Source organism: Halichoerus grypus, chromosome 7, assembly GCF_964656455.1.
Source record: "Halichoerus grypus chromosome 7, mHalGry1.hap1.1, whole genome shotgun sequence".
In the NCBI taxonomy this organism is placed as follows: domain Eukaryota; kingdom Metazoa; phylum Chordata; class Mammalia; order Carnivora; family Phocidae; genus Halichoerus; species Halichoerus grypus.
The window spans coordinates 155911636-155932014 of NC_135718.1; the positions used below are offsets into that span (position 1 = coordinate 155911636).

Here is a 20379-nt window from a genome sequence, read left to right on the forward strand (position 1 = left end):
TGCTCAATATTCTAAGGAGATCTTAGTCACTGGTTCCTGTTCTAAAGAAACATTTAATACTAAATATTGAGGAGATATTGACAAATATACCTCATATTAAATCCATGAGCCTCTCCATTATCACCACCGAAACTACTTCCTGAGTCTTTTAAAACTTTATCTTTAGGACTAACCCCAAAACTATTTAAGGAAAACCAATTCCCAATTCCCAGTAATGGTGATGCTGGCAAAATGGACAAAGGTAGGCAGTTTACTTCCCACTAATCCTACAGGTCATTACAAAACATCTTGCTGAGAAAAGGTTCTACTGCAGTGTTGAGAGGAACCCATGTGTAAGGACAATGGAAAAGAGGTGTAGGGGGGCGCCTGGGTGGCTCAGTCGTTAAGCGTCTGCCTTCAGCTCAGATCATGATCCCAGGGTCCTGGGATCGAGCCCCGCATCAGGTTCCCTGCTCCACGGGAAGCCTGCTTCTCCCTCTCCCACTCCCCCTGCTTGTGTTCCCTCTCTCGCTGTGTCTCTCTGTCAAATAAATAAAATCTTTAAAAAAAAAAAAAAAAAGAAAAGAGGTGTAGGAATGAAAGATAATCCTGTGTCTCCCTTCACCATCATCCTAAGGTTGCCTATATCCATCCCTGACCAAGAGCATAAGGTGGCACAGAGGAGAACTGAGTGTTAAGGCAAGGAGCTCCCACAGTCACAAAACTTTGACCTACATTAGGCCCAAAGCCATTCAGATTTGAAGGTATTACAACTTCACCACCCATCAGGTCTGACTAGCCTCCAAATTAGGTCAGATAAGTACACTCTGCCTTAACAGCACCTGTGTACTTGTGAAAAGGAGCTGTGAGATCACATGAAAGCTGAGCTGTGAGATCCAACACTACCTAGTCCAGCTCCCACATGAGCAGGAGAGGGAAGGAAAAACATCAGGTTGTATTTTCCCTTTTTAAATTGTATCCCTCTCAGGACACCTGGGTGGCTCAGTCAGTTAAGCATCTGCCTTCAGCTCAGGTCATGATCCCAGGGTCCTGGGATCGAGTCCCCTTTCGGGCTCCTTGCTCAGCAGGGAGCCTGTTTCTCCCTCTGCCTCTGCCTGCCACTCCCCCTGCTTGTGCTTTCTCTGGCAAACAAACAAACAAATAAATTGTATCCCTCTCTAACCCAAGATAGCTATCAGTGATTAGAGAATCAGTTCCTCCAGCAGCTAAGTCCCGCTTACCCAGCCCAGGTGAACAAGCAGCAGCACAGCATCCTAAAATTCTAGATATTACTTTCTACTCAAAGGAAGAGGTCTCTGCTGAATCAGCAGAGATGCAAGCAGTAAACAGCAGCTAGCTAATGAGCACACTGACAAGCATGGTATAGAAGGATCCCCCCACTACGCGCTAGTCTTAAGCTAATCTTGGGTGAGTTCCTTAGCCTCTCTAAACCCTGGTTTTTCTTATCTGAAAAATAGAAATAGGGGCGCCTGGGTTGTTCAGTCGGTTGGGTGTCTGACTCAATTTCAGCTCAGATCATGATCTCAGGGTCCTGGGATTGAGCCCCATGTCAGGCTCCGCACTCAGCAGGGAGTCTGCTTGAGATTCTCTCTCTTCCACTCCCTCTGCCCCTCCCCCACTCATGCTCGAGCTCCCCTGTTCTTGCATTCCTCTCTCTCTCACAAAATTAATTTTTTTAAAAACCCTATTTTAAAAAAAATATATCACAACGTTGCTCTGAAGATTACACAAGATAACATATGTGAAAACATCTAGCATACAGTCTCAGTTAAATTATAATCTGTTCCATTTGTGAAAAAGCTCAGCAACTGCACAACCAAATCTCTGAAGAACAGACCACTCCCCAACATCTGCTACTACTTCCTTTTTTTTTTTTTTAAGATTTTATTTATTTATTTATTTGAGAGAGAGAGAGAGAGAGAGAGAGAGAAACAGCATGAGAGGGGATAGGGTCAGAGGGAGAAGCAGGCTCCCCGCCAAGCCGGGAGCCCGATGTGGGGCTCGATCCCAGGACTCCGGGATCATGACCTGAGCCGAAGGCAGTCGCTTAACCGACTGAGCCCCCCAGGCGCCCAATCTGCTACTACTTCTAATGGCATGTCCTTGAAGATTCCTGAAAGCGGAGCCCTCCTACTACAGGACACGGGTTAAGTCCCTGACCAGGCTGAAAAGCTTCCTCTCCTAATTACCCTCTGTACGTTTGCCTTCTAGGAGAGAAGAGGAAAGGAAGGGTACGGGAGGTGGGAGGAGGCCTGACTGTTGGACCCTGCACCAAGATCCTTATGCAATGAGGATCAGCCTATGGAATGGCCAAGTTTCTGGCTATGATGTAACACACAGAGACCTTGGACAGAACCAGGTTTCTCTAGGCCCCTCCTTAGTCTAAGCTCCATTCAGAGGCTTGAGTCAGTTCTATGGGTCACTGCCCAGTCAAGAACAGTGGCCTCTTGGAACAGCGAGGCCCAGCTAAGGATGTAGGAAGTAGGAGAGTCCAGAATTTGGATGCACGGATAAAAGTGATGAGGAAAGAAATGTGAGGGCCAGTCCTTTCCAGGCAATGAAATGTAAAAGATGCTGCTCTTCCCAAACTACAGGAATCACTTTTCCAAACAGGGATGGGAGAAGGAATTACAAAACTTTCAGACCGACAGAAGGACCACATCCTGTCAAAGAGGGCTGTAGGAAGTCAAAATCCCTACAAACAAGTAGCAGTACCCCGCTTCCCCCCCAGTCCCCAGAGGCCCTTAGTAAACATGGAATCACACATGCAGTTGCCAACAATTACTGGCAGAGTGGCTCTGTTCAGAGTAAGCCCTCCATGACAGCACCTCAAAGAGCTGAGTAAATATTTACCATCTCTAGGAGCTTCTGAAATAAGTTTTCTAGTACCAAGATTACCTGACCATGTTCTCCATGACAGCAGCAGTAGACAGAGCGGGGGCAGAGTAGGGGAAGGCCTTCTAGGTTGCCAGTATATACCTGAAACTTAGGACTGAAGTTAGAGAAATCCCTCTAACTCCCAGTTTCCGCTCCCTCAGACAAGTGAACATACAGTCTGGTAAAAATATGTATTAAATACTGCTCTCTTATTGGAAGACAGTGGCCCTGAAAGAGCAAACTCCACTGTCTTCAGTAAAAGAAGGTATGTTCCAGCCTACAAAATCCCCAAGAGCCCACATCAGTAAGGAGTTACTGAATAAGCTGGGTTCCAAGTACTCTACAGCCAAGAGTCACTTATAAGTGCAATGTGGATTTCGGGGGAAAAATTAGAGATGACTCAAACCCTGTTCCCTGGAGATTCTTCAGAGACAAGGTATGAATTACCCCTTGGAGAACACCTATAAGGGATGTACCTCTACCCAATGCAGCCCTAAGACCTGTCCATAGCTTAAGAGGAAGTTCTGACCTGTTTGAGCCACAGCTCCTACTTTCAGCCTGACTTCAAAGTAGACCAGGTCCTTCCCAGAGAGGAATGAGCGGGAGCGGTGGACCGGGAGACTAGGAGTTGCATGTTCTAAACGCCTCCAATCTCTGGCACTATTTTTTTTTTAAAAGATTTTATTTATTTATTTGACAGAGAGACATAGTAAGAGAGGGAACACAAGCAGAGGGAGTGGGAGACGGAGAAGCAGGCTTCCCTCAGAGCAGGGAGCCTGATGCGGGGCTCGATCCCAGGACCCTGGGACCAAGACCTGAGCCAAAGGCAGATGGTTAACGACTGAGCCACCCAGGTGCCCCTCTGGCACTGTTTTTATCTCATTCCCCAAATTGGAATGGGATGGGCAAGAATTTCCCCTTCAAAGAAAGAAACAAAGCCAAAGAAAAGAAAGCATTCAACAAATGCTCCCTTGGGTAAGAGTCACAGCTCCTGGCTGGGATGCTCTTCAGCAGTGTTTCATACACCAGGAGTCTAAGGGGCCTTTCCTCATCACACTCAGCTATAATGACCCCAGCCTCTTCACTACCAGGTTTTTGGGGTGTCTTTTTTTCCCACCTTCCTTATGGGTATGCTAACTCAGTCTTCAGATGATAAGCTCTGCAAAGCAGACTTGGGTCTCCCTTATCCCATTTTCCTATGAGACTGCACACAGGAGGCATCTACCATTAGGAAGCTACCTCTGTGTTCCTGGGCAATAGGTAGGCCTGTGGTGGAAAATACCACACCAGAACAAAGAGACCAGTCAACAGCAGGTTTTGATAACTTCTGTATCCAGAGCTCTGTGGGGAGACCCAGAGGAAGAAGCCAGCAAGTCTTGCCCTTAGGGACACTCTGGTCCAGTGGGAACCACACACATGGGTTAAAAACATGGAAAATTCAAATGCAAAGGGTAAAGGCCAAAGAAGGAAAAGGGAGAGCCAAGAAATGCTGGGAAACATCTACACCAGGAAGGACAGGAGGAAAAGAAGGAGGAGAGGGAGAGAGAGACCCTCCTTCCCCCTTCTCTCTGGAAACAGCTGAAAGTTCACTCTCAGTCCAAAAAAGCAAAAAAATAAATGCTTCCTCTCTTTTATGGTCCCCTCCTGCCCTATCACTGAGTCCCCTAGCAAACATGTCACTGTTCAGAACAGGATGCTGTACTACTCTGTGGTACAAATTAGCAGAGGCAGGATGAACCGTCTAGCAATCAGGGTGGGAAATAAACAGATTTTCGTCCAACGCCTGGGGGCTTTTCCCCTCCACCCAATTTGGTGGAGGGATCAAAGGCAGTCAACTATTTTCTTTCTACAATTCTAGAGCTGCTGTACCAGAACACTGGGCTCAACAAATACTTTGACAATGACAGTGGCCATTTCTTAAAAAGTGGATAATTCAAAGTGCTAGACATTCCTACAGTCATTTTTATTTGTTTTGGGAATACATTATTTTTAGTAGCATTGTTTATTTTCCTAATTGTATCTACCTTAGCTGATAAAAACAACAGCAGAAAAACTTTGACTTCTCTAAATGCACACAGAATTAGGGGGGAGAAGCAGGATGGAAAACCAGCCTGTGAGCAGACATCTGCCAATGGATGATCTGCAAAGTTATATCCAGCCACCTTGATTTGCAAAGTTCATTTCTGCATATACATTCCATCATTTTGTATCTGAACCAACACTTTTTTTCAAATCTAAACTATGAATTCCACCTATCTGCCTGCCCACCCTCTACTATCTGATAAAGGGCCAGTGACAAAGTTAGAAGCAGGGAAATGGGGAAGCCTGCGGGCTCAGTCGTTAAGCATCCACCTTCGGCTCAGGTCATGATCCCAGGGTCCTGGCATCGAGTCCAGCATCGGGCTCCCTGCTCACTGGGGAGCCTGCTTCTCCCTCTCCCTCTGCCTGCCGCTCCCCCTGCTTGTGCTCTGTCAAATAAATAAATTCTTTAAAATAAAATTTTTAGGGGCGCCTGGGTGGTTCAGTCAGTTAAGCGTCTGCCTTCGGCTCAGGTCATGATCCCAGGGTCCTGGGATCGAACCCCATATCGGGCTCCCTGCTCAGCGGGGAGTCCACTTCCCTTCCCCTCCCCCTACCCCCCCATTCATGCTGTCTGAAGCTCTCTCAAATAAATAAAATCTTTAAAAACATAAAATAAAACAGGGGCGCATGGGTGGCTCAGTCATTAAGCATCTGCCTTCAGCTCAGGTCATGATCCCAGGGTCCTGGGATCGAGCCCCACATCGGGCTCCCCGCTCTGCGGGAAGCCTGCTTCTCCCTTTCCCACTCCCCCTGCTTGTGTTCCCTCTCTCGCTGTGTCTCTCTCTGTCAAATAAATAAATTATTTAAAAAAAAAAAAAAAAATTAATTAATTAAAAATTAAAATAAAACAGAATTTTTTTAAAAAGCAGGGAAATGGTCAGGGAAGAGCCAGACCCTGTTCTTGTGCTCTTCCTGTCCCTGGATAACCACAGAGTTGAATGCACTAGGTCTTACAAACAGTTTAGCAGTCCCTTCTCAGTTCTGGTCTCCTATTCCTGTGACTCTACCTGAGTAGCAGCACTCTGGGCTGTCAGGGACAAGAGGAGGGGAACAAGTGGGGGAGTAGAGGGTCAACTACCCTGTGTGAGTTCACTCGACCCTCTTTCTCAGCACCCTCGCGTGTGTGCTATCAGCTTCTGAAGGACAGCTGTAGTTGATGGTACCCTAACTAAACATCACTGTTCCTTGGGTCTTCAAATGCCCAGTGCACATCGCGGTCAACTGCCTACGTCCACATGAAGTCAGTGCTACCTGATAGGAGGCTCTGAAGCCTGCTGCGGACTCCTGTCAGCCCCCCAGACACCTACACACCTACACACACACACACGGTACTTGTCAACTCAACACAGGACCCCGTCTGAAGCAGGACAGCTATGAAGAATACGTGTGGTAGTCTACACACACACACGTGCGCGCACACACACGGTACTTGTCAACTCAACACAGGACCCCGTCTGAGGCAGGACAGCTATGAAGAATACGTGTGGTCTCTGAGTGGAAAAGAATGTCAAAAATAAACTCGGCAGATCTGGACGGTGCTTCCCTTCCTCATCAACGCCCCCCCACCCATCCTCATCCTAGTGGCTGCTGTTGCTATGACAACCTGTCCAGGAAGTTGGCCCGCGCTCCTTCCTTCTGGAGCAGGAAGTCTGGAGCGGTGCTCGTGCTGCCTCAGAAAACCCCTGAAGGCCTCCTCCCCGACCCCCCACCCCGTACCCGCTCCGGTACCCCTCCTCAGCCCAGTTTCTTAACTCCCTTCCCCACCCCCACACCTACCTCCTCTAACTCATCCTTGGCATCCAAACTGGTTGAAAGTAGCAGCCTCCCCCCTCCTGGGGCTCCTGCTCCCGCTCCTCCTCCACCTCCCGCTGCTCCCGAAGCAGCTGCTGCTGCTGCCCCCTTTCCCTTCTGTAACTCCATGGCTGTGGCCAAGAGACGGGAGGAGGCCAGGGGGTGGACGGGCAGGAAGTCCTAGAAATTACGAACTCCGGGTTGCCAGAGCCTGGGGGCAAGAGGGACGAGCGGGGTCGGGAAGGGTCCCCGTGCTGTCCGCCCCGCCCTCCTCTCCGAAAGGCCGCTCCTGTGGAGGACGCGAAGGCGGACGGCCCTCTAGGTCCCGTGTCTGGAGTGGCAGTGCTGAGGGAAGGCCGCCAGCTCCCGGGTGTGCTGGGGTGAGGGTCTGCACCTCCGGGGAAGGCAGGAGAGGCCCTGAAGTGGAAGGGGAGCCCTTTCTGGCTTCTGACGCTAAGAGAGGCAGAGCAAATCCTAAGTTTCTGCCTCAGGAGGTGAGGGAAAGAGGAGTCCTGCCCCTGAGGTAGGGGGTAGGAAACCTTTCTGGCTGGGGCCCGAAGGGCTGGGGAGCGAGGTTCCTTTGGATCCGGCCCCTAGGGGTGAGGGTGAGGCAGTGAGCGCTACAGGAGGACACGGAGGACCAGCTTCTCCCCACACCACACACAGGCGGCCATGGTGGAAGGGCGGGGGGCGGGGAGGCTGAGGGCGGCGGCGGCGGCGGCAGCGGCAGCGGGGAGGGCTCGCGGAGACCGGAAGCGAGCGGCCTCCGGCCCGGCCTCCGCCAATCGCGGCTTCCGCGGTGGCGCGGAGTCTCTCAGGAGCAGGGCGACGGCGGCCGACCGGCCTTTTCCCCGGCTGCCAATGGCAGTGAGACCGGCCTGATGGACAACCAGAGTGACCAATCGCATCCCCCGTTCCTCTCGGGGGGCGGGACGGGAAGACTTCTCGGAGAGGGGTGGGAGCGCGAGGCGATCAGGAAGGGGAGGCTGCGCCTGCGCGCGCTGACGGGCTTGCCTTGGCACGCGTGCGCGGCGCTAGCCTCCGTCTTCCTTCCCCCTCCTTGTGGAGCGTGGGTGGCTGCGAGAGCTCTTGCGGCGTCCCCGCCTGGCCTAGGAGACCGGAGGCCTTGCGCGAGCTGACGGTACAAGGCAGGGGAGCGTCGCGTAACCCTCGCGGTTAAGCAGTCCCAGGGCAGAGACCGTCAGGTGGCACGGAGCCAGCTCCCAGAGCTGAGCGTGCATCGCACAAGTAAGCGTGTGCTCACGCGAGTGCCGTCAGCTGCGGCAAAAAACAGTGCATGGACCCAGTCGGGCAGTCCAGATCCCTAGAGTCGTGCCCGCACTAGCCGGGTTGCTGAGTGACAGAACCATCTCCATCCTTGTGCTGAGGCTCTGGGTCTGATACCTGTCGCTGAAGTCGTCTCTTACCCACAGCCCAGGGAGGCCCGGCGCGTGTATTGTGAGCGCGGTGTATCCCTGAGTGCACTTCTGCTTCCTGGCCCGACAGCATTTTCCATTTCCTCAGGGTGTGAGATTACTTTTATTTTTATTTTTTTAAAGATTTTATTTATTTATTTGACAGAGAGACAGCGAGAGAGGGAACACAAGCGGGGGGTAGAGGCAGAGGGAGAAGCAGGCTTCCCGCAGAGCAGGGAGCCCGATGGCGGGACTCGATCCCAGGACCCTGGGATCATGACCTGAGCCGAAGGCAGACGCTCAACGACTGAGCCACCCAGACGCCCCAGTGAGATTACTTTTTAAACTGAAATTGTACAGATATTAGTTAACACCACAGGGGATTCTATTTATTGCTACACTTGTTAGGGCTTAATATTTTAGCTATCTATACACATGCATGGAAATGGTGTGGATGATCCTTTAAATTGACTCTCATTCATTACTTTATTGTATATATTAACTCTAAGACCTTAGGCAAGTTACTTTGACTTTCTATAAATTATCCTGCCTGTAAAATAAAGCGGACTGGCTGATCTCTAGCCTTATAGCTCAGAAAGTTTCGTTCTCTTTGTGCTTTGGATTCCTTCTAGGTGCACAGCACTGCATTAGTCTCTGAAGAATACATGCTTGTCATTACAATAACATTACTATGGGTCACTGAAACACAAAGATACATTAGGCGAACAAAGAAAAGTTAGGTTTAAAACACTGTGTTCATGCTTCTCTTTGTGTGTGGGTTTTTAAAAGTGGGAACTGGGGAAATATACACCCATATTTGTAAATACAGAGACTATCTCTGAAAGCATACACAAAACCCCAGTAATATTTGTTGTCTTTGGGTAGGAGACTGGCTGCCTGGGAGATGGGGTGGGAGAGAAACCTTTTACTGTATATGTTTTTGATGAGTTTTGGGACATTGGTGAGGTCCGGAGCCCATGGCCAAGAAAGAATTCTTGAGATGTCTTTGGTGCAAAAAAAGGTGCTTTTATTTTATTTTTTTTTTAAAGGTTTTATTTATTTATTTGTGAGAGAGAGAGCACAAGCAGGGGGAAGTGGCAGGCAGAGGGAGAAGCAGGCTTCCTGCTGAGCAAGGAGCCCGATGTGGGACTCCATCCCAGGACTCCGGGATCATGACCTGAGCTGAAGGCAGATGCTTAACCGTCTGAGCCACCCAGGTGCCCCAAAAAAGGTGATTTTTTTTTTTTTTTAAGATTTTATTTATTTGACAGAGAGACAGGAAGAGCAGGAACACAAGCAGGGGGAGTGGGAGAGGGAGAAGCAGGCTTCCCGCTGAGCAGGGAGCCCGATGCGGGGCTCGATCCCAGGACCCTGGGACCATGACCCGAGCTGAAGGCAGACGCTCAATGACTGAGCCACCCAGGCGCCCCCAAAAAAGGTGATTTTAATAAAGCACGGGGACAGGGCCTATGGGCAGAAAGAGCTGCTGCACTGGGGTTGTGAGGAATGGCTGATTATATATTAGGGAGTTGGGGGAAGTAAGGAAAAAGGGAGATGTCCAGAAGGACTTTGATATGCTAAATAAGACTTTCAGGATACTGGAGGCCTTGCCATTGTCAAGGTGAGGTTGGTTTTCCCTCTAGTAAAGTATTAACATTAAGACAGTTGGGGGTTTGGGGTGCCTGGGTGACTCAGTCGGTTAAGTGTCTGCCTTTGGCTCATGTCCTGATCCCAGGGTCCTAGGATTGAGCCACACTCTCTGCTCTCTGCTCAGTGGAGCCTCTCTCTCCCTCTGCCTGCTGCTCCCCCTGCTTGTGCGCTCTCTCTGTCAAATAAATAAATAAATCTTAATAAAAAAAAAAAAAGACAGTTGGGAGTTTCCTGGAGGAATATTATCTTCCTATCACAAGTCCTTGTCAATGGCTACAGTTGATAAGGAAGTTTAATTTTACCTGCATTTCCTTTTACCTTTGTTTTCCACATCACTATGGAGGGGAGGGTGATGTTAGGGCTCCAGGAAATTAAGTCTATGGATCTCTGGAAGTTAGGCTATCAATAAGAATGCTTTTTCCTTGTAAATCACTAAGACATTTGTAAACTGAGGGAGACTCATGTCCTGCAGGACTGTGATCTTTATCAGTTAACCATTTGTTTTTCCTTTCCCCCAGTTTTAGGGCATCCAGGAGGGCCTGAGGAATGTCACAAGTATCCCACAGTGGTGGGGGGGGGGGGTGCAGGGTGTCAGCTTGTGCTTTTTCCTCAGCTTGCCTTCTGCTCCCTCATCACTTGGGTGGTTTTTTAATTAAGCACCATGTAAATGTAGTACTTCTTTAAAAATACCTTACTCAAAAATACCTGGCTGACTCAGTCGGAAGTGCATGCAACTATTGGTCTCAGGGTCATGAGTTTGAGCCCCATGTTGAGTGTAGAGATTAAATTTTTTAAAAGCTTTAAAAAGAAGAAAAAAATACCTTATTCAGAAAATGCTTTGGGGGGTGCCTGGCTGGCTCAGTTGGAGGAGCATGTGACCCTTGATCTCAAGATTGAGTTCCAGCCCCACGTTGGGTGTAGAGACTACCGAGATAAATAAACTTTAAAAATTTATTTTTATTTTTATTTTTTTTAAAGATTTTATTTATTTATTTGACAGAGAGAGACACAGCGAGAGAGGGAACACAAGCAGGGGGAGTGGGAGAGGGAGAATCAGGCTTCCCGCGGAGCAGGGAGCCCGATGTGGGGCTCGAACCCAGGACCCCGGGATCACGACCCGAGCCGAAGGCAGACGCCGAACGACTGACTGAGCCACCCAGGCGCCCCTAAACTTTAAAAATTTATATAAATTTTGGGATCTTTGACCTCCCTGAGTAGTCACTGATGTGGTTTTGGAATATAGGTGAGGTTCGGTGGGGTGAAGTCCGGAGCCGTTGACCAAGAAATAATTCTTCACATGTCTTTGGTGCAAAATGGTGGCTTTACTAAAGCAAAGCACGAGGACAGGAACATCAACTGGCAAAAAGAGCTGCTGCACTGGGGTTTTGAGGAGTGGCTATTTATATACTCAGGAGTTGGGGAAAGTAAGAAAAAGGGGATTTCAAAAGGATTTTCATATGTTAAAGAAGACCCTCAGGATACTGCTAAAGAGGAACTACAAGCTAATGCTAAAGAGGACCTACAAGATGTTGGAGGCCTTGCCATTGTCAAGTTAGGTTGTTTTCCCCTCTAGCAAGGTATTAACATTAAGACAGTTGGGAGACTCCTGGAAGAAAGTCACACATATCCCGCCCAGGAGTGGGGGGTGGGGGAGGTTGCAGAGTGTCAGCTTGCACTTTGTCTTCAGCTAGCCATCTCCTCCCTCATCATGTTTCATGACAATATAAAAATCAGGTCATGTACATTTTCATATTGGACACTTTTGTTAAAAACTTTTGTAATAGTCAGGGGCGCCTGGGTGGCTCAGATGGTTAAGCTTCTGCCTTTGGCTCAGGTCATGATCCCAGGGTTCTGGGATCGAGCCCCGCATCGGGCTCCTGCTCAGCGGGGGGCCTGCTTCTCCCCCTCCCTCTGCTTCTCCCCCTGCTCATGTTCTCTCTCTGTATCTCTGTGTCTCGAATGAATAAATTTAAAAAATCTTTAAAAAAAAAAAAACACTTTCGTAATAGTCAATATTTTGGGGCCCCTGGCTGGCTCAGTCTGTGGAGCGTGCAACTTTTGATCTCAGGTTCTTAAGTTAAAGCTCATGTTGGGTGTAGGGATTACTTAAAAATAAAATCTTAAAAAAGCAAAACAAAAAATATATATGATAGTAGGAAAGCATACCTGCCTTTCTCCAATACTTTAGTCAGAAAATAAGCTCTAATTTTATACACATTTTTTTAAATTAAGTAAGCTCTACACCCAACGTGGGGCTTGAACTTAGAACCCCAAGATCAAGAGTCACATCCTCCATGGACTGAGCCAGCCAGGTGCCCCTTTTTTTTACTTTTTTTTCCCTTCTTATATACATATGAATAAAATGACAACTTACTTATCAAGAGCTTGCTACATGCCCTGCATCATTCCAATACTTCATGTTTTAATTCATTTACACCTTGATTTAAGTAATACTGTCTTCTCCACTTTACAGATAATAAAACTGAGGCACAGAGAAGTTGTTGGTTGTTGTGGGGTTTCTTTTAAGATTTTATTTATTGGGGTGCCTGGGTGGCTCAGTTGATTAAGCATCTGCCTTTGGCTCGGGTCATGATCTCCGGGTTCTGGGATCAAGCCCCACATCGGGCTCCCCGCTCAGTGGCGAGTCTGCTTCTCCCTCTCCATCTGTGATCTCTCTTGCTCTCACTTTCTCTAATAAATAAATAAAATATTTATCACAAGTAGGTGAGCAGCAGGCAGAGAGGCAGGGGAAGCAGGCTCCCCGCTGATCAGAGAGCCCGATGGATGTGGGGCTCATCAGGACCGTGACCTGAGCTGAAGGCAGATGCTTAACCGACTGAGCCCCCCAGGCGCCCCCACAGAGATGTTTAATAATTTGTACAGGTCATATGGTTTAGGAAATGTAGGACTTAGGAAATGTAGAACTGAATTGTGTCCCTCCAAATTCATATGTGGAAGCCCCCAGTGTGCTGGTATTTAGAGACCAGACCTCTGGGAGGTAATTAGATTTAAATGAGGTCATGAGGGTAGGGCCCTCATGATGGGATTAGTGCCCTTATAAAAGGGCCCTCCCTTACTACACAACAGGTACACAAAGAAGAGGTCATGTGAGCTCAGGCAGCAAAATGGTGATAAGTGCAAGCCTCCGAATGAACCCTACATTGCCTGCGCTCTGATCTCAGACTTCCCAGCCTCCAGAACTGAGAAATTTCTGTTGTTTAAGCTACCAGGTCTATAGTGTTTTGTTGCAGTAGCCTGAGCAAACTAATATAGCCAGGATCTGAACCCAAGGAGCTCCAGGGCAAGCACACTTTACCCCTACATCGTACTGCCACTTTGTTAATACAAAGTGGAAAAATGGAGTGATTTGGAAATTTCTAACTTACAATTCTTTTTTTTTTTTTTTTAACTTTTACTAAAGTAGGGGCGCCTGGGTGGCTCAGAGATAGGAATACTCTCCTATCAACTAAGCAGACTCATCCAGCATTATTACGGGCACGGGGTTAGAGACTGTGTGAACATACCCTAAATTCTGAGCCCTGGAAGCATGTAGTTAGTACAGGAGAAACAAGGTTTGAAATATACAGAGCCAGAAACTAGTATACGGAAAATCCTTCCAATCATCAGATTTGTGAAATTGCAAAGGGAGGATTTGACTGTCACTGATGCCTCGTCAAAACTGAATGTCTTGGGGCACGGGGGTCGCTCAGTTGGTCAGGCATCTGCCTTTGGCTCAGGTCATGAACTCGGGGTCTTGGGATCGAGCCCCATATCAGGCTCCCTGCCTGGTGGGGAGTCTGCTGCTCCCTCTCCCTCTGCCCCTCCCCCTCTTTGTGCGCTCTCTCTCACTCTCAAATGGATAAATAAAATCTCAGGGCGCCTGGGTGGCTCAGTTGTTAAGTGTCTGCCTTCAGCTCAGGTCATGATCCTAGGGTCCTGGGATCGAGCCCCGCATTGGGCTCCCTGCTCCGCAGGAAGCCTGCCTCTCCCTCTCCCACTCCCCCTACTTGTGTTCCCTCTCTCGCTGTGTCTCTCTATGTCAAATAAATAAATAAAATCTTAAAAAAAAATAAAATCTTTAAATATATTTTTTATTTTTATTTTTTAGAAGATTTTATTTATTTGCCAGAGAGAGAGAGAGCGCGCACAAGTAGGGAGAGTGGCAGGCAGAGGGAGAAGCAGGCTCCCGCTGAGCAAGGAGCCAGATGCTTATATCTTTTTTTCTTCTTCGATGAAAATTGTGCAAAATGTAATTTATCATCTGAACTCCTGGTAGGGCATAAACCTGTAGCAGTATTACAAATGGCAAATTTAGGGGGCGCCTGGGTGGCTCAGTCGTTAAGCGGCTGCCTTCGGCTCAGGTCATGATCCCAGGGTCCTGGGATCGAGCCCCACATCAGGGCTTCCTGCTCAGCGGGAAGCCTGCTTCTCCCTCTGCCACTCCCCCTGTTGTGTTCCCGCTCTCGCTGTCTCTGTCTCTGTCAAATAAATAAATAAAATCTTAAAAAAAAAAAAAAAAAATTATAAAAAAAAAAAAAAAAAACAAATGGCAAATTTGTGTTTGAAGTTGTATGCTTTATGCATCCCACTTATTGGTAACAAAAAATAAATTTCACTTAACTCTGTTATAGGAAAGACAATTATTTTTCTATTCCCACCATAGAAAATGATATTACAAAATTATTGTCATATGAAAAGGCTATCAAAGAATATGCAATAAAAAAAGTAGGAAGTAATATAGACATGCGTCAGACAGTTAATTCATAAAGATACTGTTACTTTTCTAGGCTTTAATATATTTGGATATTTGTCAGCTTTTTGACATTTTTAATTTGTTGTAATTTATTTTCACATTCTAATTAAATATTTATTTTATACTTAATTTTGTATTATTTTTCTTTGTATTTTTATTTATTTATTTTTTTAAAGATTTTATTTATTTAGACAGGGAGAGACACAGCGAGAGAGGGAACACAAGCAGGGGGAGTGGGAGAGGGGAGAAGCAGGCTTCCCGCTAAGCAGGGAGCCCGATGCGGGGCTCAACCCCAGGACCCTGGGATCATGACCTGAGCTGAAGGCAGACACTTAATGACTGAGCCACCCAGGTGCCCCACTTTGTATTTTTTTTTTTTAAGATTTTATTTATTCATTTGAGACAGAGATACAGAGAGAGAGAGAGCATGAGCAGGGGGAGAGGCAGAGGGAGAGGGAGAAGCAGGCTCCCCGCTGAGCCTTGAGTCCAATCTGGGGCTCTATCCCAGGACCCCAGGACCATGACTTGAGCCGAAGGCAGAAGCTTAACCATCTGAGCCACCCAGGCGCCCCTTTCTATTTAAAAAAAAAAAGTAATCTCTACCCCCAATGTGGGGCTCAAAGGCATAACCCTGAGATCAAGAGTTGCATACTCTACCAACCGAGCCAGTCAGGTGCTCCACATTCTTTTTCTTTTCTTTTTTTCTTTTTATTTTTTTTTAAAAGTTTTTTTTATGTATTTATTTGACAGAGAGACACAGCGAGAGAGGGAATACAAGCAGGGGGAATGGGAGAGGGAGAAGCAGGCCCCCCGTGGAGCAAGGAGCCCGATGTGGGGCTTGATCCCAGGACTCTGGGATCATGACCGGAGGTGAAGGCAGACGCCTAACGACTGAGCCACCCAGGTGCCCCATCCACATTCTTTTTCTTAAGGCAAACCCACCAAACTATAAGCTTTAAGCCCCACAAAACCTGGATCCACCCTAGCTGGAGGCCCGATGGAGAGGGACTCTGAGGAGACAAGGACTCTGTCCACCGGTGCTTTGTTTTGTTAGGATTTTATTTATTTATTTGACAGAGAGAGAGCATAAGCAGGGGGAAGGGAAGGCAGAGGGAGAGGGAGAAGCAGGCTCCCCACTGAGCAAGGAGCCTGATGGGATGCGGGGCTGGATGCGGGGCTAGATCCCAGGGTCCTGGGATCATGACCTGAGCCGAAGGCAGACGCTTAGCCTACTGAGCCACCAGCCGTCCCAGTGGTGTTTTTAAATAGAAATACTGTGCTCTGTGTGACATAACCCTCTTCTTTCCTATTTCCCGTATGAAAATTTTAGTAAAATGGCTATTTTTCACTTTATAATTTAACACAAAACAGGGTGAGAGAGATTTGGATTAACAGCGGCAATGTGAGAAAAACTGTGGGGTTGGAGGGATGTGTTTGTGTGAGGCCACAGGTTCTTTGATAGCCCATTGTGTGACAAATGCAGGGAGGTGACAGTTGCCTGCTTTCTGCACTCCTCAGACTGCACCTGAATGCTTCTGCCCCAGACAGGGAGGCAGGTTGTCAAAGGGACGTTGACAAACTAAGGTGAACCCAGAGGAGCTCACCCAGAATAGCGGAGTTTGGAGTCAGATCTTGGAAAAATCTTTATTTTTTTTTTTAAGATTTTATTTATTTATTTGAGAGAGAGAGAGCACATGAGAGGGGGGAGGGTCAGAGGGAGAAGCAGACTCCCCGCTGAGCAGGGAGCCTGATGCGGGACTCGATCCCGGGACTCCAGGATCACGACCTGAGCCGAAGGCAGTCGCTCAACCAACTGAGCCACCCAGGCGCCCCTTGGAAAAATCTTTAAAGAAAACTAGTTAAGGGGCACTTGGGTGGCTCAGTCGTTAAGCGTCTGCCTTCAGCCCAGGTCATGATCCCAGGGCCCTGGGATCCAGCCCCGCATCGGGCTCCTTGCTCAGCGGGGAGCCTGCTTCTCCCTCTCCCACTCCCCCTGCTTGTGTTCCCTCTCTCGCTGTATCTCTCTCTGTCAAATAAATAAATAAAACTTAAAATAAAAAAAAAACTAGTTATGTTGCTGAGACTCCGGTACGGGGGGTCAGGCGGGGGTGAACACTGTTGTTAGAAGAGAGGTAGTAAGGGCAGTGCTAGGACCAATGGTGAGAAGCAGACTGCCTTTTTTTTTTTTAATGTAAAGAGTTTATATTAAATACCTCTATCAAATAACTTAACATTCACGTTGGAATGATATTCATCAAACGACTACAATGGCAGGATTTTAAGTGATTTTAATTTCTTCTCTGTACTTCTTTGTAAAAGTGTATGCCATTTCTGGTAAACAATAGTCATTAGTCTTTTTTTTTTTTTTTAAGTCTCTATCAGATACATCTGGCTTTCAAAGTCCCAATTCAGCTACTGAACTACCTCTACTCTTGCTTATTTTCTCAACTACCACACAAGCAGATTTAGTTCATCCTGAGCTTCATAATTTATATAAAAACTCAGGTCCAGGGTGCCTGGGTGGCTCAGGCGGTTAAGCATCTGCCTTTGGATCAGGTCATGATCCTGGGGTCCTGGGATGGAGCCCCTCATGGGCTCCCTGATTAGCGGGAGCCTGCTTCTCCCTCTCCCTCTGAGGCTCCCCCTGCTTGTGCTCTCTCACTCTCAAATAAATAAATACAATCTTAAGAAAAAAAGAAACTTGGCTCCAAGCTTATCAAAACAAAGGACTCCCCAACCTAGCAAGATGCTCCTTCCTTAGATGGCAGTTGAAAGGACAAGCCCCCTTGTCCATAAAAAAAAAAAAAAAAAAAGATTCCTTCAAAAGAAATTCTGACAATTAGAGTATCTTCATCTTCTTATACAGTTGTTCTTATTACAGTTGTTCAAAAATAGAATGGTCTCAGTTCCAAGTCCCTGAAAGTTTTCCAATAGAACATGAAAGAAAAGCCAGATATTTTAAGAAGGATGCTGGCCCAGGGTAGGCAGTTGGGACTCTATAACCTCTACTTTTTTTCTAACTCTCACATTTTTAGATCTCATTTGTACCTCTCATTGAGGGGTCTAATTATGTGCTGCATTTCACTTCCAAACATTCTCTGGACATCAAGAACTTCTTCTATCTAACACTGTGGTTTGCATAATGTAGACTCTTCATAACACTAGCAAAACACTTAACAAATTTCTATCACCTGCCAGTCAGCCTTCTAAGCATGTAATGGGAGGAATTAAGTCATGTAATCCTCAACGCAGACCCATGAGGTAGGGCTTATTATGATCATTCCCGTGTTGAAAATTTGCCTGAGGTTCCATGGATTATGAGGGACAGAGCTGGGATTCGAATCCAGGCAGGCTGTCTCCAGAGTTAGCCTCTTAGCCAACCTGACGCCGCCTCTCACTTGACAGAGGTTTGAAATTGCTCCAGTTCTGAATACTGAGATCTATGTGGTATTTTGGTGTGGTTCTAGCCTGCTGGGAGTTTGGTGGGCTGACACAAGAAAGCTGACCTGATCATGGGACCTACCTACCAACAGCCAAGGTATACCATATGCAATCCACATTTGAAAGCCAAAGGCAGAGGGGCGCCTGGGTGGCTCAGTCGTTAAGCATCTGCCTTCAGCTCAGGTCATGGTCCCAGGGTCCTGGGATCGAGCCCCACATCGGGCTCCCTGCTCGGAGGGAGGCCTGCTTCTCCCTCTCCCACTCCCCCAGCTTGTGTTCCCTCTCTCGCTGTGTGTCTGTCAGGTAAATAAATAAAATCTTTAAAAGAAAGAAGAAAGAAAAGGAAAGAAAGGAAAGGAAGGAAGGAAGGAAGCAAGCCAAAGGCAGAGAGTAGTCGTAGGATAGTTGCATCATGTCCAGAGGGGTACCACAGTGATTGACAGGTGCACACGACTGTGGAATCTTTGTTTGCTGTGGAAAGGTTCTTAAAGGGCAAGCAGCCCACCCATTCAACATTGGTGCCACGTGTGTGATGGGGAACTGGGTGGGTGGAGCTTCTTCCTATCCGGACCCCCTCACTGACCTTGGGTTAGCACTACCTGTCAAGTGGGTCCCTGACTCCCACCTCCTCTCTTCCTGTGGCCTCACCCACCTCTCAAGCATCCTGGCCTCTGCCTCGGACAACACTAAATTCATCCATATCTCAACCCTTCATCTTGGTGGTAAACACCCCGGCTGGAATCTTACTTTAGTTCCAACTCAATGAGATTAAATTTCCCCGGACAGCATTAGGTGTTTTATTCTTATGGTTAAATAATTTTTTTATAGTTTTACAACTCCCGCGATTTAATTAAAAAATGACTTTCAGGCTGCAAAATTGGCCTCCGCTGCTAAATAGATTCCATAGATTTGTCCTGAAAAGGATAAATAATTAAAAAACATATGATTATTACTAAAAGTATTGTTATGACAAGTAAATTACCCAAGGTCTTTGACGTAGAGAAAAGAGGGGGTGGGGGGAGGCTAAGTGCCTTCTGCAAGCTCTGTTTTATCTTCCAGTCCCTGACCGCTTGGGCCGGGCCCCCCCTGCCCCACAGCTGGACCTCAGCTGGGCGCTCCTGCCCCCTTCCCGGCGGCGTCACGTGGCCGCTGAGCTCACCGTCAACCGCCAGGCTCAGCTGGATGCCAACGATGACTGTTGTTTTTATTGTGATCGTACTCCAGGGAAACCCTGCTGCCGCCCCGCACCCCTCCAGCCCCGCTCGGCAGGACAGCCCGGGAAACCGGCCTCCCGTGGGCGGAGGCCCCCGCTCCCGCAGACCCCTCCCCTCGGCAACGGCTTTCCCAGGCCTTCCCGGCTCCGGGGCCTTCCTCCAGAAGGAAGTCTCCTCGGCCCCAGGGAAAGTTCTCGAGCCGCAGCAGTCCCCGGCGGCCTGGGCCTGTCCTCACGCCCCCCGCCGCCGCCCCCTCCCCTCGAGCGCCCCGTGCTGGAGCCAGGCTGCCCCGGAAGGATCTGACCGGCCACTTCCTGCAATTGTCTCTCTGGACGCAGTCCGCGGGCGTCCAGCGCTCCCCGTCTCCCTCCCGGAGCCCGGCCTCTCGGACGTCCCCGCCCACCCTCTCCGGCCCCGGCAGCTGCCCTTCGCCGCCCTCTCCGCAGCCGGCCGCGGGGCACCGGGCGTGCGTGGTCACCGGGCAACCGTCGGGCAGGGGCGGAGGCGGAGTGCGGTAGCTGCGCTCTCCCTCCCAGCGAGTCAAATCGGAGCGGCCGCCAAGGGTGGGCTGGGAGCACCGCACAGCAAGAAGAGTCCCCGCGCTGGAGGGAGGACGGCTTGCCCTGCCTTCAGCTCAGACCACCGCGGCCCTGAACGCAGGCCGCCCCACCTCCTGGTCCCACTGGGCGTGCCCTCCAGGAAGAGGCGCAGGGAGGTCGGAGGAGGGGCCTGTCTGCACTTGATGGATGGCACTGAAGAAATGTCTGGCACTTTCTTTCCCCGTGGGGGAGGTGAGGCTGCAGCCACCTCTCCCCCGCATTCATTCGCATTCCTGCCCGCCTGCTCAGGAAGGGCTTGGGGTGGGGGGCTGGAGCAGGGCCAGCTGAGAGTCATTTTGCAAACTCTCACATTTGTCTACACTGGCATGGGTAGTGTAGACAAATCTCAACCAAGGTAAGAGAGGATCCATCCTTCTTTCCTGGCTCCCAGACCTCCCCAACATTGGGCAATATAGCAGTTCTTAAACTGGTGTGGTCCACAGACCCTGGGAGTCCCCAAGACCCTTTCAGGGGATGGATGAGGTCAAGAGACTTTGTATAATCATACTAATACATGATTTACCTTCATGACTTGACAGGTACATTGATGGTAGGAA

At 48.6% G+C, this 20379-nt stretch overlaps 1 protein-coding gene and 1 long non-coding RNA gene across 3 annotated transcripts in view; both read right to left on the reverse strand.

Annotated features, from left to right (window-relative positions):
* INTS3 (integrator complex subunit 3) overlaps positions 1 to 7543 on the reverse strand; it is a 41931-nt gene extending 34388 nt beyond the window's left edge. Inside the window, exons 1-2 of one of the 2 annotated variants that reach the window (XM_078078637.1) lie at positions 7290 to 7543; positions 6736 to 6930 (exon numbers count right to left, since the gene is read on the reverse strand). In XM_078078637.1, coding sequence (XP_077934763.1) covers positions 6736 to 6879 — 144 coding nt within the window. In that variant the 5' untranslated portion in view covers positions 6880 to 6930; positions 7290 to 7543. Of the gene's footprint in view, positions 1 to 6735; positions 6962 to 7289 lie in introns of both variants that reach the window. The other variant, XM_036066898.2, reaches the window with a different exon arrangement.
* An 11247-nt stretch (positions 7544 to 18790) lies between these two features.
* LOC144382651 (uncharacterized) lies at positions 18791 to 19904 on the reverse strand. Its single transcript, XR_013450053.1, has 2 exons — positions 19169 to 19904; positions 18791 to 18923 (listed from the first exon to the last, which is right to left on the reverse strand). It is a non-coding gene; the product is annotated as an uncharacterized LOC144382651 (long non-coding RNA).
* Between the last annotated feature and the right edge of the window lie 475 nt (positions 19905 to 20379).